The 15,004-nt window shown below is 50.2% G+C and overlaps 1 protein-coding gene across 1 annotated transcript in view; it reads right to left on the reverse strand.

Annotated features, from left to right (window-relative positions):
- Positions 1 to 1,750: 1,750 nt before the first annotated feature.
- Tll2 (tolloid-like 2) overlaps positions 1,751 to 15,004 on the reverse strand; it is a 115,517-nt gene continuing 102,263 nt past the window's right edge. The window contains 5 exon segments of the mRNA NM_001191898.2: positions 1,751 to 5,253; positions 6,764 to 7,014; positions 9,434 to 9,647; positions 11,914 to 12,041; positions 13,324 to 13,449. Coding sequence (NP_001178827.1) covers positions 5,119 to 5,253; positions 6,764 to 7,014; positions 9,434 to 9,647; positions 11,914 to 12,041; positions 13,324 to 13,449 — 854 coding nt within the window. The 3' untranslated portion in view covers positions 1,751 to 5,118.

Genomic DNA, 15,004 nt, shown 5'->3' on the forward strand with positions numbered 1-15,004 from the left:
AGCAGGGATTCCTGAACAGCCAGGCCCCTGAGGGTGTACTTAGGAAAATGTGCTCCAAAATGTCTCACCCTTTGCCAACAGATCAAGACTCTGGTTCTTAAAGGAGGAAGTGCTTGGTTTGGGTGAGCCACAAGCCAAGGAGACTGCTTCATGGCGTCTCCAGGGCATGTCCCTCCAGAGCTCAGACGTGGGTTTGCAGTGTGCACTTGAAAGTGTTAAGCCAAGGAAATGGGATGCATGAGGTAAACAGTTTCCCCTCCTCTGGAAGCACAGATGCTCCATAATGGATGAGGCAGTTGTGTCCGACAGCCCTACTGCAAATTACAAACATCATACGTCAAAAACCTCCCAACCCTCACAGCTTGGTAATGACAAATATTATAGTGTCGTTTTGCTATCACTCGTGACCGCACGGTGCCATGAGAGGGTATCTTACCACATACTGCTTGCCTAGTCAAAAATGAAAGTTAAAGCATTTGAAAGCATGGATTCTACTGAATGCATATCATTTTTACACCATTGAAAGGCTTTTAATCCCCAAAAACTGTTTAGTCCAACCATTGTAAGTTTGGGGCTTTCCGCATTGGGCCAGAGAAGCATCTCCTTAGGAGCAGCAGAAGGAGCGTTCTTAGTGAGGTTGGGTACTCAAACTCTGATTCTCCAGTCATTTACGCTTTCCAGTATTTACATGGGGACACGCCTTTTTTATTGGATATTTTTTATTTACATTTCAAATGTTATCCCCTTTCCCAGTTTCCTGTCCACAAACCCCGTATCCCATCTCCCCTCCCCCTTCTTCTATTCTAGGAGGGTGTTCCCCCACCCATCCACCCACCCCTTCCCACCTCCCTGCCCTGACATTCCCTTACACTTGGGGATGAGGGAATCCAGCCTTGGCAGGACCAAGGGCTTCCCCTCCCATTGGTGTCCAACAAGGCCATCCTCTGTTACATATGCAGCTGGAGCCATGGGTCCCTCCATATGTACTCTTTGGATGGTGGTTTAGTCCCTGGGAGCTCTGGTTGGATGGTATTGTTGTTCTTATGGGGTGGCAAACCCCTTCGGCTCCTTCAATCCTTTCTCTAACTCCTCCAATGGGGACCCCAAATGCGGACACCCCTAGTCAGACCAATGACTGTCTAAATGCTGGCCCTGTCTAAATGCTAAGTGGCTGCCTAGATTGAGAGAATTCTTTATGCTGAACAACAGGGTAGGTACCTTATATACACATGCTTGTGGTACCTGTCAAGTCCAAGATCAAGGTCCCAGCAATGCTGGTATGATAAGGTCCATGTCTGCTTCAGGGACAGCCATGTTCTGGCTTTACACATGGTGGATGGGGAAAGTGACCCCTCACTTCTCAAAGACTCCCACCACATTGGGGCCAGCGTTTCACTGTATTCCCGTGTGTTGCAAAAAATATTATTGCGGTAGACTTGTTCTGATTTTTCCAAATGTTTCTCTAAAATGTCAGTGGTGGACATTGGAGTTATGGCTCAGGAGTTGAGAGCATTTGCTGCTCTCGAAGAGGATCTGGGTTCAGTTCCCAGGACCCACGTGGTGGCTCACAACTGCCTGTAGTTCCAGTTCCAGAGGATCCTAAGGCTTCTTCTGACCTCTGAGGGTGCTGGGCACACACAGAACGCATATACAAACGTGTAGGCAAAGACGAATGCATATAAACACAAAAAAATTGAATACCTTTTTTTTAAAGGCCAATGCTGTCTGAAGTAGTAACACAAACGCAGAACACAGCACTAAATCCACATTCTTTAATGAAATCATCATTTTTAACAAGAGTTACCATCTCCCCATGTTCTTGCCAACTGACATTTTTACATGAAATGTAAAGTTACTGGAAATAAAAAATACCTTTATATTTATAGATTAACACTTTTCTACTTTAAAAAAAGAGAGACATTTTAGATATTTGGGGTTTTCTGATTGGAACGCCGATCACAATCTGTGAAGCAAACTTTAAAAAACGACTGCAGATGTTAAGGGACCATCTCTTCCCAAACTGCATGAACAATACCAAGGACACTGAAGAGCTATGGGGCCAAACTGACAGCACATTCTTATGTAGATTTGCTGGTTAACCATGACTGTGGAGAGGGAAATACTGAGAAAGATATTTTAGAGAAAGTAGTGAATCAATACACGGCCTGGCTCCAGCTGTTTGGAGAAGTTTTCCACCCTGGGGTGTAGTTTCTGCTAACTTGGAGTATACTAGAATTAGCTCATCCTGGAGTCCCAAGCTACAAATACTTCCTTACGTCACTTGTCCCAGAGGCAGTTCTTGGGTCTTAGAGCTCCATGACACCCCCAGGCCTGGTCCCATAGAAAAGGGATGGTAAGCCAAAGGGCTATCCTCAAGCCCCTCTCTCCAGCCACATCGGACATTTTCAGAAAGGCCACCAAGCAATTGGAAGGACCAGAGTGGGCACCTGGGTCTTTCTGTGGAGTGGACTATTCATGGAAGCCAGTCTGTAGTTCTTTTGCAGGGCCTGTGTCATGTGCAATCCCTGTGGGTGTTGGCTTCCAGAGGAGGGGCCCTCTAACAGCCCTTGTTGAATTGGAGCCTGTCTTCTGGGAATATGTCACTCACAGGCCTAAATGAGAGCTTTCATGACAGCCCTATTGTTGTAAGCTGGCCTCCACTAAAGCTGTGCGCTTCTGAAAACATTCACACTAAAAAGAATTATTTACCAGGGTGACAAATGCTGAAACCAACCCTGACTCTCCCCAGGTCCTATTTTCCATGGAATTTGCCAATCTTGTTTACACTTCTAAGGGTTAAAAATACAGAATTTTCTTTATCTCTGAGGAGATAAAGTGGGATGGGTGACAGATACCTTACGCCTCCTGGTTTCCATTCCGACCTTGACAGACAAGATGAGGCAAAAAATAAAAGCTAATCACACACACACACACACACACACACACACACACACACACACACACTCACACACACACACACTCACACACACACTCACACACACACATACACACACACACACACACACACACACACACACACACACACACCAGAGAAGTGGAATCTATCACAGTGTGCTGATGGGATAAGAACCACGGCCCAAGCTGTCTCTTTTGCCACATGAAGCTCTCCGAGTGGGTGTGCCAGCAATCAGGACAGGATGGAAGCTGAGCCTTTCAGTTCAGAGCCCAGAGAAGAGAGAAGAGGTCTCGGTTTTGAAGGGAGCGGCATAAGGTGTGGGGCCAGCACCAGAGTCTGACGATAAGCCACAGTCAGTGGGTTGGCACTGTCTCGATGCCCTGATTAAGGCGTTGATAGCTGATCCTTACATACATACATAGATACATACATATATACAGATATATATTAATAATAATAATACTTGTATTTGCTTCTGTTTTAAGAACAAAGACCTCCCATGCATTTCTCTCCCTTTTGTCTCATTCTATTTTTCGCTCCCAACACTCATTCCAGTCGGACGTCATCCTGCGATTGGTATATTGCGGTTTTTTTATTTTTTAAGTAGAACCTTTAGCCTTCACACGTGCTTGTTTTTTTCTTTGTTGCTGTTGTTGTTTTGTTTTTGGGTTTTTTTTTTTTTTTTTTTTTGGTTCTTTTTTTTTTTCCGGAGCTGGGGTTCGAACCCAGGGCCTTGCGCTTCCTAGGCAAGCGCTCTACCACTGAGCTAAATCCCCAACCCCCACACGTGCTTGGTTTAAAGTGACAGTCCATCCCATAGGATTCTGGTGCTCGGAAGCTACTCTAACTGTAACAGTCTCCTGTGCCTCCCTGGGTTCACCACCAACCCAACAGGACCTGCGGTTGTGTAAACATTGTTTTAAAAGTTCTCCGACATACATGCTCTTAGAAAGCTAACATACCACAGCGTTTAGCTCATAATGCCCAGAGATGCCTTAATGAAATGCCATTCAAAACTACCTCACTGTTTCAGTTATACCTTGAGGTGCTCAAGTTATGTAAACGTCACCCTCAACACTTCTCTAGAGCAAGTGCCAGGGTGTTGAGAGTTCCGAGTGCAAGTGGATGGCTGGGTCCCAGTTAACCCCAGCAGGGTTACCAATGCACTCTAACCTGCCTGGTTCCATGTGTGCCACAAGACCGACTTGTTCCAGAGGTGATGGCTCTCACGTAACATGGAATTACTAGTTTTCTCGTAGTGAGACCTGGATTGGTCCTGAGGTGACTTGGCGCGTCTCCGTCTCACAGATGCTGTTTGAACTGGCCGTCCAGGGGCTGAGGCTCCCTAGACCAGGCACCTTCACAGATGGAGGTCCTGGAAGCCAGTGGGAACCCCATCACGGGTGACATCTTCTAAGCCTCTGAGAGGAGGAGTACTGGGCAAAGCCATGTGCCATCTCAGCAACCTGGAGGGGCTAACTGGCGAGTGTCCTCCTAGGGCCAACCGTGAATTCTCCTTTCTGAATGGGGGCTGATGATAAGGGGTGCCCCCGAGGAGATAAGGACAGGCAGTGACAGAGGAAAATGCTCAAGGTCTTCCAACGCCATTAGGTGGTTCCCAGGTTGAGCCTCCTCTCTGTGCCCTGGGATGCTACTTAACTCTTGTGTCCACATTCTCAGGTTTCCTGATTGTCTGACTCTGATAGAGCTTCATAAAAGTGTTCAGCAACTCCTGTAGGTACCGACGTAGCCCTTGCCAAGCTTTAATCCTCCATGCCCAGTACTGTCAGAAGGCAGCCAAGTCACCAGCGCGAGCTCATGTCACCTAGGGAAGCCAGTCTGCAGTTGAGAAAGAGGCAGCCTTTTGCCTCAGGCTGGCCCTTTGCCCCAGGCTGGCCTTTTGCCCCATAGGAGCAAAGCTTGAAAACAAATGTGAAGAGTCCCGTCTTGTGGATCCCTAACTCCAAACTTCGCCCTCCTCCAAAAGCTGGAATTGATAGCGCCACAGCCAGAACCAACGGAACCAATGGGCCCCTCTTCCTCCCCCGCATTGGCCAGAGGCATGTACTGTCATCCAGATAGACAGTTTCAAGATTGTAGTGTGAGTTTTCGTAGTGAAGAAAAGTACTGTACACTGAGGGCTGCTCATTCGCGAGTGTTTAAAACATCCTTAGTCTCCCCGTCTCTCCAGAACTGAGGTGCTACTTCCTCATGTGCAAGGCATCTTGGAACTTGGTGCTGGTGTATCGGGCGTGAAAGCCTTTCTTGTTGATGGTGTCGTCCGTGTGGAAGTGAATCATCAGTGAGTCTCCTGCAGAGTAGATTTCCTCTAACGGCTGAGGGGAAGAGAAAGGAAAAGCTGGGTTTTAGGTCACTTGGTTACTGCTGGAATTCAGAGGAGGGTGTGCTGTGTCTAAGGCTGGCCACAGCAGCCATGAGGTCACCAGATGCTCTGACAGGCACCCAGACAGGCACCCAGACATGCTCCTGCTCAAAGGAAGACTCCCTGGGCCCTGCTTTTATAAACCTGAGCCTAGACACACAGCACACACAGCATCTATCCTACGTCAGGGCACAGGCAGACCAGGCACTGTGCTGACCACATCCAGATCTCATGCAATGCAAACCCCACAAGCATGAGATGAGGCGGGTGCTAGCTCCACTATGCACATGCCTTTAAGGCATCAAGATTACATCGGGCAACAGGACCCACACTTGGGTCTTACTGATTGTGAAAGATTGGATCTCCTGCTCTGTGATTTTTAACACTGTGATGTGTCTGCCAGGAAACAGGGGGAAACGACCATTGTCCAGGTCTACATTCTGTCACGGCCTATAAGTGGGTGGAGTTGCTGCATTTGTCAGGCGGCTTCTGCCAGGTCGTCTGCAAGGCCAGATGCCAAGGCCACTGTCTGCCAGATCCCTGGTATGCCTAATAGGGTTTCCCACTAATTATGATCTCTAAGGGCTCCTTTGGTGGTTTTTTCTTTGGGGGAGGACAAAGAAAGACAGAAGGATAACCGTTCAAAGACATGAATACTAGTCTGGATGTCTGTGTCGCACTAAGAGCAGTGGCGACTCCAAGACAATTTGCATATGCCCAGGCATTAGCAAAGAAACGTGCGTGTTCAGCAAAGACAATGGATGAAGCCCAGGGCAGATGGTGACTAGTGTGGTGGGACTAGAGAGTAGCCAGGACATTGGTCTCACCGGTTCCTATATGCCCACTGAGCACAAACTGTATGTCCACCCTGAGCCAGGTACTGGGGTTATAGTGAGCCCAGGAAGTGGGCAATAGAGAGGAAGATAATGACCTTATGTTTATGCCAGGAATAATTTGTAATATCAGAGACTCTGGTTTTGCTTAGAATAAGAATTGTGGATAAGCCAGGTTCTGGCGCACGCCTTTAATCCCAGCACTTGGGAGGGAGAGGCGGGTGGATCTCTGTGAGTGTAAGACCAGCCTGGGCTACAGAGTGAGTTCCAAGACAGCCAGGGCTACACGGAGAAACTTTGTCTTGAAAAACAAGAAAAAGAAGAACTGTAAAGATTGGGAATGTGTACAAATACAACGAATTCATAAAGCCCAGATAAAAATTAAGGGGAGTACTCTTTTGGAAAACAGGGACAAAGGCAAAAATAATCAAGTCCTCCTCAATAATGATATTGCCCTTCGTGCAACTGGAAGACTCCTGGCTGCCTCCCAGCCTGTCTCTGGGGATCCCTTTTCCTCTCTGCCCCAGTAAAACAGGCTCCTTGGCTCACAGTGGCGGGACTAGCTAGGACTCCAGCTCAGGTATGACTCTTTGTGCGTCCGGAGGTAGCCTGGACATCTCTCAGACTCACCCCTGAGCCACAGAAGCGGCCAAGCCTGGGTGCTGAGCTGTCGTACCCATCATAGGCCTCCAAGTAGTCATAGCCACAGTCAGCTTCCTCCTCCACTTCAAAGGTCCGGAATACCAGCTCCACGCCATAACCGTCTTCCGCGACTATCACCCAGTCACAGTGGGCCTGGCTCGGGTAGTTGTTGTCCCCAAACTGGGCATGAGAGTAGAGCTCTTTGGTCTGCACTTCAGCCTTCAGTCTGCCTCCACATTCTGCGGCAGAGAGAGAGAACGAAGGCTCACTCTCTCCCTCTGCACCCAAAGTCTGGACATCAGCCCGCTGCTTCCCAACAGCCTCTCCACAGTCTGTTGGGTGCCTTGCAGAGGGCAATAGGCAATCTCACCATACTACTGTATGAGGGGTAAGCAGAGGCCCGTGGGGGCACAGGGCAGGGTTCCCTGGAACATCCAAACTGGCCCTGACTGGCTGCTGCCCTCTCTCTCCCCACCAATCAGGAGGAGCCAGAGTAGATTGACTTGACTGCAGAGACATGACTGACCTGACTGCTCCAAGCCTTGGAGTGCCTCGAGCAGAACGGGCTCCCGCTAGCTCCAGAGTATACTGTAATTTGTGGCGTCTGCCAGCAGAGGGCAATAAAAGCGTACAGAACTGCAATGAAGCCTCCAAACAGAAACCTCCACCTCTACTGAAAGGGATTACATTGTGGGGTTGGGAGTGGGGCGAGGTGGGGAAGTGGGATGGGGTGAGGTGGGGAAGTGGGATGGGGTGAGATGGGGAAATGGGATGGGGTGAGGTGGGAAAGTGGGATGGGGTAGGGTGGGGAGGAGAAGTCGGGGCAGGGGGAGGGATATGGTGCCATTCTTGGTGTGGATTATTGGCAATTTTGGCTCTTAACATCCTATCTGGAGTTGGTGGCCAGGGTGGTTCCAGCACTGCCCAACTTGAGTCCTTATTCCTGTCTTTACTCTGGCTATAGTCTCATCACGACTGACCTGACTTTCAACTCATGAGAAGGCAAGATGCCTCCTTCCTACCTGCTGTGCCACCCCAACACCCCTCCACCCCAACACCCTTCCATCCTATCACCCCAGCAGCCCTTCCACCCCTCTACCCCAGCACCCCAGCACCCCTTCACCCCAGCACCCCTCCACCCCACCAGCCCTCCACCCCAACACCTTTCCATCCTAGCATCCCAGCACCCCTTCACCCCAGCACCCCTCCACCCCAGCACTCCAGCACCCCTTCACCCCAGCACCTCTCCACCCCAACACCCCTCTATCCCAACACCCTTCCATTTCAGTACCCCACCATCCCACCACCCCTTCACCCCAGGGACCTGTCACTTTGCAACTGGATTCAACCACTGGCAACATTCAGGTCAGAGGGAAGTTAGGCAACTTGCACCCAGTACTCCCCCACCCCAGGCCTTTTTTCCATTTACCCTCTGGGCTGGGGTGACTACAGCTTTGTGGTTCTCAAACCTTGTCCTGTCCCTTGGGTTGTCCCCACACTCTGCAAGCCCTGCTGTAAATAGTCCCATTATTAAATTCTTCAAATATGTCCCACAGGTGCCCCAACTCCCCAGAGCACCTGTGTTCACCTTACTTTGCTCTGTGTGTACGGAGCTCTGTGTGAATGTGCACGTGTGTAGCATGTGCTTGCGATGTCTGTGGGGCCAGAAGAGGGTATTGGCTCTCCTGAAACTGGAACTGCTGGGTGGGTACTGGGAGTCGACCCAGGTCCTCTGCAAGAGCAGCGAGTGCTCTTAACGACTGAGCCACCTTTCTGACCCAGAGCAGCCAAGTGCTCTTCTGTCTGAAGGGACAAGAAGCCGAAGTCCCTTCTCCATGACCTTAAACTCTGGTGGAGGAAGCATAGACTCTTCAGAGGCTAGAGAGGGTCTCATGAAGTGTGGGGTGTCTGGCTAAACAGGGAAAGCTAGATCTATTAGACACAGGGACTGCCATTCTGTGAGCTCTGAGCCCTGTTTTCTGCCTCTGGTTTAGGGGAGGGATGGGATGAGGGGAAGGGGGTAATTAAAAAGAATGGCTGTGTCCCACGATCATGACCTCCTGCTCAGCACCACAGACAAAAACTTGAGGTTCTTGGGCAGCCTCTGGCTTTGCCACGATTAAATGCCAGGATCAAAGGGCCCGCACTCCTCCACAGGGCTAAGGCTGAAATGGCAGTGTTCTTCCTTACTGACCTTATATTAACAGTGTGGGTAAGTTAGAAGCACACACATTTTCTTCCAAAGGACCCGGCAGAGCTACTGAATTTCGGAGTCCCAAGAGGGGGAAAATGGCCAGAAAAGGCAACGTTTTCCAGAAGCGGCCCCTCGAGAGTAAAATGGCTGCTCGCTTCCATTCAGTTTTCAGACCTTTGCACTTCATAGGCCAGCAAAATGTCACAGTTTAAAAGGGAGAAACGGAGGAGGGAAAGAGGAAGACAGGGCAGGAAGGGGGACGAAGGCCACACAGCACCAACAAAGCATTGCCTACATGCACTTTTGTCAAGTAAAGACATCAAAGAGAGCTGCCCTTCAGCCTATGGCAGCGGCCCACGCTTCTCTTGACGGGACGTTTCTTTTAATGGGGATGTTTGTGCGCACTACTCCACGGCCCTTCCTGAGCCTGTGAGGGGCTCAGTCTGAAGCCATCGGCCCCGCACCTGTGCTGTGCACAGCCTGGAAACCTTTCCTCTGCACCGAGGCATCTGAGTAAAACCTGAGGAACAGGCTGCTGCCTGTAGCCACCACGGGATCCGGCTTCTTGCTGCCACAGAAGCGGCCGAGGATGGGGGCCGAGCTGTCCGTCCCGTCATACAGTTCCAGGTGGTCGTAGGCGCATTCCTGATGCTGCTCAACCTCAAACTCACTGAATGTCTGCGGAGCGGAGAGCAGAGAGTGAAGCAAGGGTCTGGCATTGAGAAGGGAGGGGGAGGGGAGAGGCACCCAGGGCCTGGAGGTGTCTGTCTATCAGCTTTTCAGGGGCGCCCACCATTGCCATCATGGTTCAAGCCAGCTGCCCAGACTTACTTCTTCTAAAGCTAGAAACCAGCTAGTACTGAGCGCTCAGCTGGCATGGCCAGTGTCCTCACTGGTAGAGCTGGTACGTAAGACCCGTGGCTTCAGAGGTGCTGCCGTTAGCCTGTGCCCACTGCCACACACTTGCAATTCCAGGGGCTCCGAGCAGGGCCATGCTGTTCTGCCATCGTCCTCAAAGAGGCTGACATTTGTTAGGTTTTTTTTTTTTTAATCTATTCCAGTAAATGATGAAAAAATCTCTCACTTAAATTCTAATGAGGTTATGAAGATCTATTATTATCCCAAGTGAGCAGAAGGAGAAACTGAGTCATAGAGACACTAATTGGCTTGCTTAAATCTGCTCAGCTGGAGTAAGAATCGAGCATGCCCCAGAGCCAACTTCTCCAGGCCACACTGTTAACCATAATCAGACTCTGTCGCCTCCTTTCTTCCCGTCCCTCCATCAGAGGCTGTCCCCTCTTGCTGGCCTGAGGAACCGAACAGTTTCTGGCCATATACAGCTCCTTGGGTGCTGGGTAGACGCCTGACTGGCTGACAGCCTGCCTGTGATGTCAGGGCGAGCACAGGGCGAGCATAGGGAGAGCAGGAGTGTTAGGCAAAGGTTCCAATCAAAGGATAAAGTGGGAAGGGGGTCGCTGGTTGTGTTCAGGGAGTCGCTCTACAGTAACAGAAGGCAGAGTTCCGTCCACATGCTCACCAACCATTTTCAAGGGAAATGTCTCTCTTAGACTAATTCTTGGATGCTGACACCTCTGATAGAGAGAGGCTTCCCACATTGCAGGTTTGAGGTCCCACACTCCAGAGAATGCTGTTCTTCATGACTGACCGAGAGGACATTCCAGCAGATGGCAGTCTAGGGCAAAGCTGGCCTTTCGAAGGCAACTAACCCCCTCATCCAGATTCTACACTGTTCTGAGGGACCCAGGGCAGGAGAAAGCAGTTTCTACATAGGCAGCACACAGCATTTACCAGAGGAGCCCCATGGTTTGGGGTCCCTTCTGTACCCATGATGCCTTGGGAGCCTGTTAATTTACCTTTGTACAGCAGGAAACACCCCAACATTATCATCCACGAATCACCCTGTTTTCCTGCTCTCTTCCTTCTCCCTGCGTTTTCCAGTCTGTCATTCATAAGGTCTGTCTAGCTCATCCCAACAGCCTGAGGGGTGTGTGTGTGTGTGTGTGTGTGTGTGTGTGTGTGTGTGTGTGTGTGTGTCTGTGTGTCTGTGTGTCTGTGTGTATGCATGTATGTGTGCATGTGTCTGTGAGTGTGCTCCTGTGTGTACCTGTGTATGTTTGTGCATGTGTGAGTGTTCCTGTGCATATCTGTGTGCATATGTGTCCATGAGTGTGCTTCTGTGTATGTTTGTGTGTGAGTGTTCCTATGTATGTTTGTGTGTATATGTTTCTTTGAGTATACATGTGCTTCTGTGTGTATCTGTGTGTCTGCGAGTATTCCTGTATATGTGGGTGTGCTCTGTGTGTGTTGTTTTGTTTTGCTGTTTTTTGTAAATAGTGAAATGTCCTGTGTGAGGCCACGCATCAGATACATGGGTGAGACGCTTCATGATTGCAAGGTAATTGGATTTTTGACTGAAGGAGGAGTTAGCGTGATGTTCCTAATGTTAATTGAAAAAGTTGGAGACTGCAGAGGAGACTGAACAATTGTATTTGTTCTATGTGAGTGATTTGGATAAGAAAAAAAGGTACAGGCTTTGCCTTGTGTGGGAAACTTCTGAAGAGGTTTACAAATTTCTAGAGTGGGAACGGGGACCTGAGGACTTGTGACCTTCCCTCTCAACGTGCCGTGTAAATTAAGTCTTCTGTTTTTGTTTTCTTCTTTAAGAGTAAAATGTTCTGTAAGAGATCAGCTCTGGACACAACTGAATCACACACAGCACTGCAGACCTGTGAGCAGTGTTGTTACAGAGCTCTGAGGATGCTCCCTTCGTCCGCTCAGAGCACCCACTGCAAGATTCACAGCATCTCCCCATTTCCCAGCAGGAAAACTGAGACCCAGACATGCTCCAGGCTGGTCATGGAGCAAGGACTTGAACCCAAATCTGCCTAATGCCAAAGTTTATGCTCTTAATGAAGCGACTCACAATTTTCACCCTGTGGCCTGCAGTTGATGAAATGTTCCAGGTACATTCCTTCCGGCTGGGGTATTTGTCAGGCCAGTTGGGGCTCATCAGGGTTCCCTCTGCACTGCTGATCTTGTATGCACAGCCAGCTGGAGGTCAGAAGGGGACACACAGAGGGGTCATTCACTGGAGGCAGCAACACAGAGGAGTCTCAAGGTCCATAGCCAATGTATGGGCACCCAGCCTGCATCTGGGGTGACTTGGCGTTGGCTTTGCTTGAACCGGCTCAGGAAGAGAGACATTTCAATTACTATGACTGTTTCCATGGAGGGTGGCCCTGGGGATGTGGCAGACTTAGCGCCCGGGGGTCAGGTGGAGTTCAGTGAAAGTACAGGATCTACAACGTATGGCATCAAAACCTTTCATGTCCTTGTGTGTAAAAGGAGCTCCAGGCTCATCTGTGTGGGCTAGCGACACATGTAAAAGGCCTAGAGAGGGCCACCCATGGTGAATGTTAGCAGAGATCCCATGAGGTCTCTATGCCTTCCCTCCATCAGTCCAGCCAGGTGACCTATTATTAGCTGAGAGTGTGGTACCACAGCCGGCTTGGTGTTGGCGTTTTGACTTTGTCTTCCTCTGGGGTGAGTGGTTTTTATGCACCCTCTTACTTAATTTTCCCTGTCTCCAAATAAGGAAACGGAAGGAGGTGGTCTTCAGATCTTCCCCATCCTCCCTCTCCCCTACTGCACCCATGGCAGGGAAAGACCTGGAGCTGTTTATCACAGACACACAAACTCCCTTCACTGGGCAAGGGAAAAGCTCAGGGCAGGCTTCCTCCACAGTGGCAGCATATGCAGAGCCATCTGACTCTGGAAGACCCTCAGCAGACACTAAAGAAGGGAACAATCAAAATTCCCCCTCCTATTTCATGCTCAGTCCTACACGGGGTGCTGTTATGACAAAGACATGGGGCTGGTATTTATTGACACTTAGAATATACAGTAGGGACCAGCCTGTCTCAGACACTTCCTAGGCAGGCTTTAATCCTTATAGAACCCTTAGGAAAGATGCATGTTTGCCTTGCTTGTCACAGAAGAGGAAACTGCAGCTCAGGGTGTCTAAGCAACTCGTCGTAAGGTTGCACAGCGAGGGAATGGCAGCCATGATTTAGACCCATGTGTGTTCATTCTGAAGCCTACTGGATTAACTGGTCCCTCATGGTGGCCTCCCAAAGAGAACGGCTGTCCCCGAGGAGGGCCACCAGGAGTTACCTTGCTGGAGGGCCACGGGAGTGAAGACTCAGACAGAGATCTCACGGTGCTCTGCAGATGGTGGCTCTCCAGGCCGACTCCCACCCAAGCCTCCCTCGCCCTCCCCCACACCTAGGGAATCGGTGCAGCAGCAGACAGGACCCACCCCACATCGGCTCACCCTCTTTGCAGTCATGTCCGTTCTCGTGCAGCCGGTACCCATTCCTGCATCGGCACAGGTAGCTCCCAAATGTGTTGACACACTCCTGCTGGCAGCCGCCATTGTCTTTGGCACACTCGTCTTTGTCTGCTGGGATCAATGGACTCTCCTGAGAAGAGCTGCCAGCTTGCCGCTGTCCCTCACGGCTCAGAACCTGCTCAAAAGTGGCGTCCTCCAAGGAGCCTCCCAGATCATAGTCCCTTAAAGGGGTGTCCGTCACAGAGGGAGCATCTTTGTTTGGGACGTTTGGGGCATCCATCGTTCTCTTGGGGGTTTTCCGTGTGGCAAAAGCACTTTCACGTATGGAACGTATGTTCTTGTCCTGATTCCCACCCAAACCAAGGAGCTCCCTGGAGGACAGGCTCACATGAGTAACAACAGCAGCAATAATGAAAATGCCCAACATATACTGAACATTTACCACAGGATGGGGCCCTGACACCTCTTATATGTTATTGTTACCTAAGTTAATTCCCACCCAAGCTTAGCAAAGCATATCTGTACCCCCAGTTTACAAGCAAAGAAACAGGCTGAGGCAGCTCAGATGCCTCGTCATTCAGCAAGAAGCATATTATGACCCAAAGGTCTGGACACACACTGTCCCCTGGGTGTGAAGAGGTAAGGCTGGGTCAGTGATTGAGTCTCAGTCGTCTCGGGCCTCCTCAGGATGCTGAGGGGGAAATGAATGGGAATCAAGAAAGCCCTTGGGACAGTGTCTAGCTCCCAGGAAGCGTCCGTTGCTATAATTATAATCACATGTGACCTCCAGTGTTGGCTCTTATCCTGTGATTCCTGACACTCTGGCTGTGTGAACTTTTCCATGATCACCTGCCTTCTGCAGTAAATGAGGTCCGGTCTCCACTCCATCCTCCCCCTGCTTTTACTCCACTCTATGTCCCTTGGTGCCACCTTTTCCTCAGTAATTGCTTGACACTCTAGTTGTGGTGTCCTAGGACAGTTCACACTGTAGCTTCATCCTAGTATTTCATGGGGACAACCAAGACCCCATCCAGAGCTCTTAGATGCAAATTACTGTCGAAGCCCAGTACAGGCCCCTCCTCCTCTTCCCCCTCCTCCTCCTCCTCTTCCCCCTCTTCCTCCTCCTCTTCCTTCTCTTCCTCCTCCTCCTCTTTCTCCTCTTCTTCCTCCTCTTCCTCCTCCTTCTCTTCTTCCTCCTCCTCTTCCTCCTCCTCTTCTTCCTCTTTCTCCTCCTCTTCCTCCTCCTCTTCTTCCTCTTTCTCCTCCTCCTCTTCCTCCTTCTCCTCCTCTTCCTCCTCCTCCTCTTTTCCTAGGTCCTGTTGCTGACATTCATGGGTCCTTCCTACACTCGCACACAGCTTCTCTGCCCCTGGGTTCTGTGTGCAAACATGAAACTGTGCCCTTTATGAGGCCTCGCATCTCCCCTCTGAGGAGATTCCTAACTCTCTCAGCTGATTTGGTTTGATGGCTTTTGTAGGCCTCCTTACTAAGACCTACAGAGAGCTTTACATCCTGTTCCACTGGATCTCAAGCTTCAGCCACTATTCATGGTTCATCATGACTAACCCTGTCTGATCTGGCCCACCTTGGCCTCCTCCCCACCCCAGGCATGGTTTCTGCCAGTCTGGTCTTATCTCAGTCTTTGAGAACACTGAGATCCCCA

This window comes from Rattus norvegicus, chromosome 1 (assembly GCF_036323735.1).
Source record: "Rattus norvegicus strain BN/NHsdMcwi chromosome 1, GRCr8, whole genome shotgun sequence".
Classification (NCBI taxonomy): domain Eukaryota; kingdom Metazoa; phylum Chordata; class Mammalia; order Rodentia; family Muridae; genus Rattus; species Rattus norvegicus.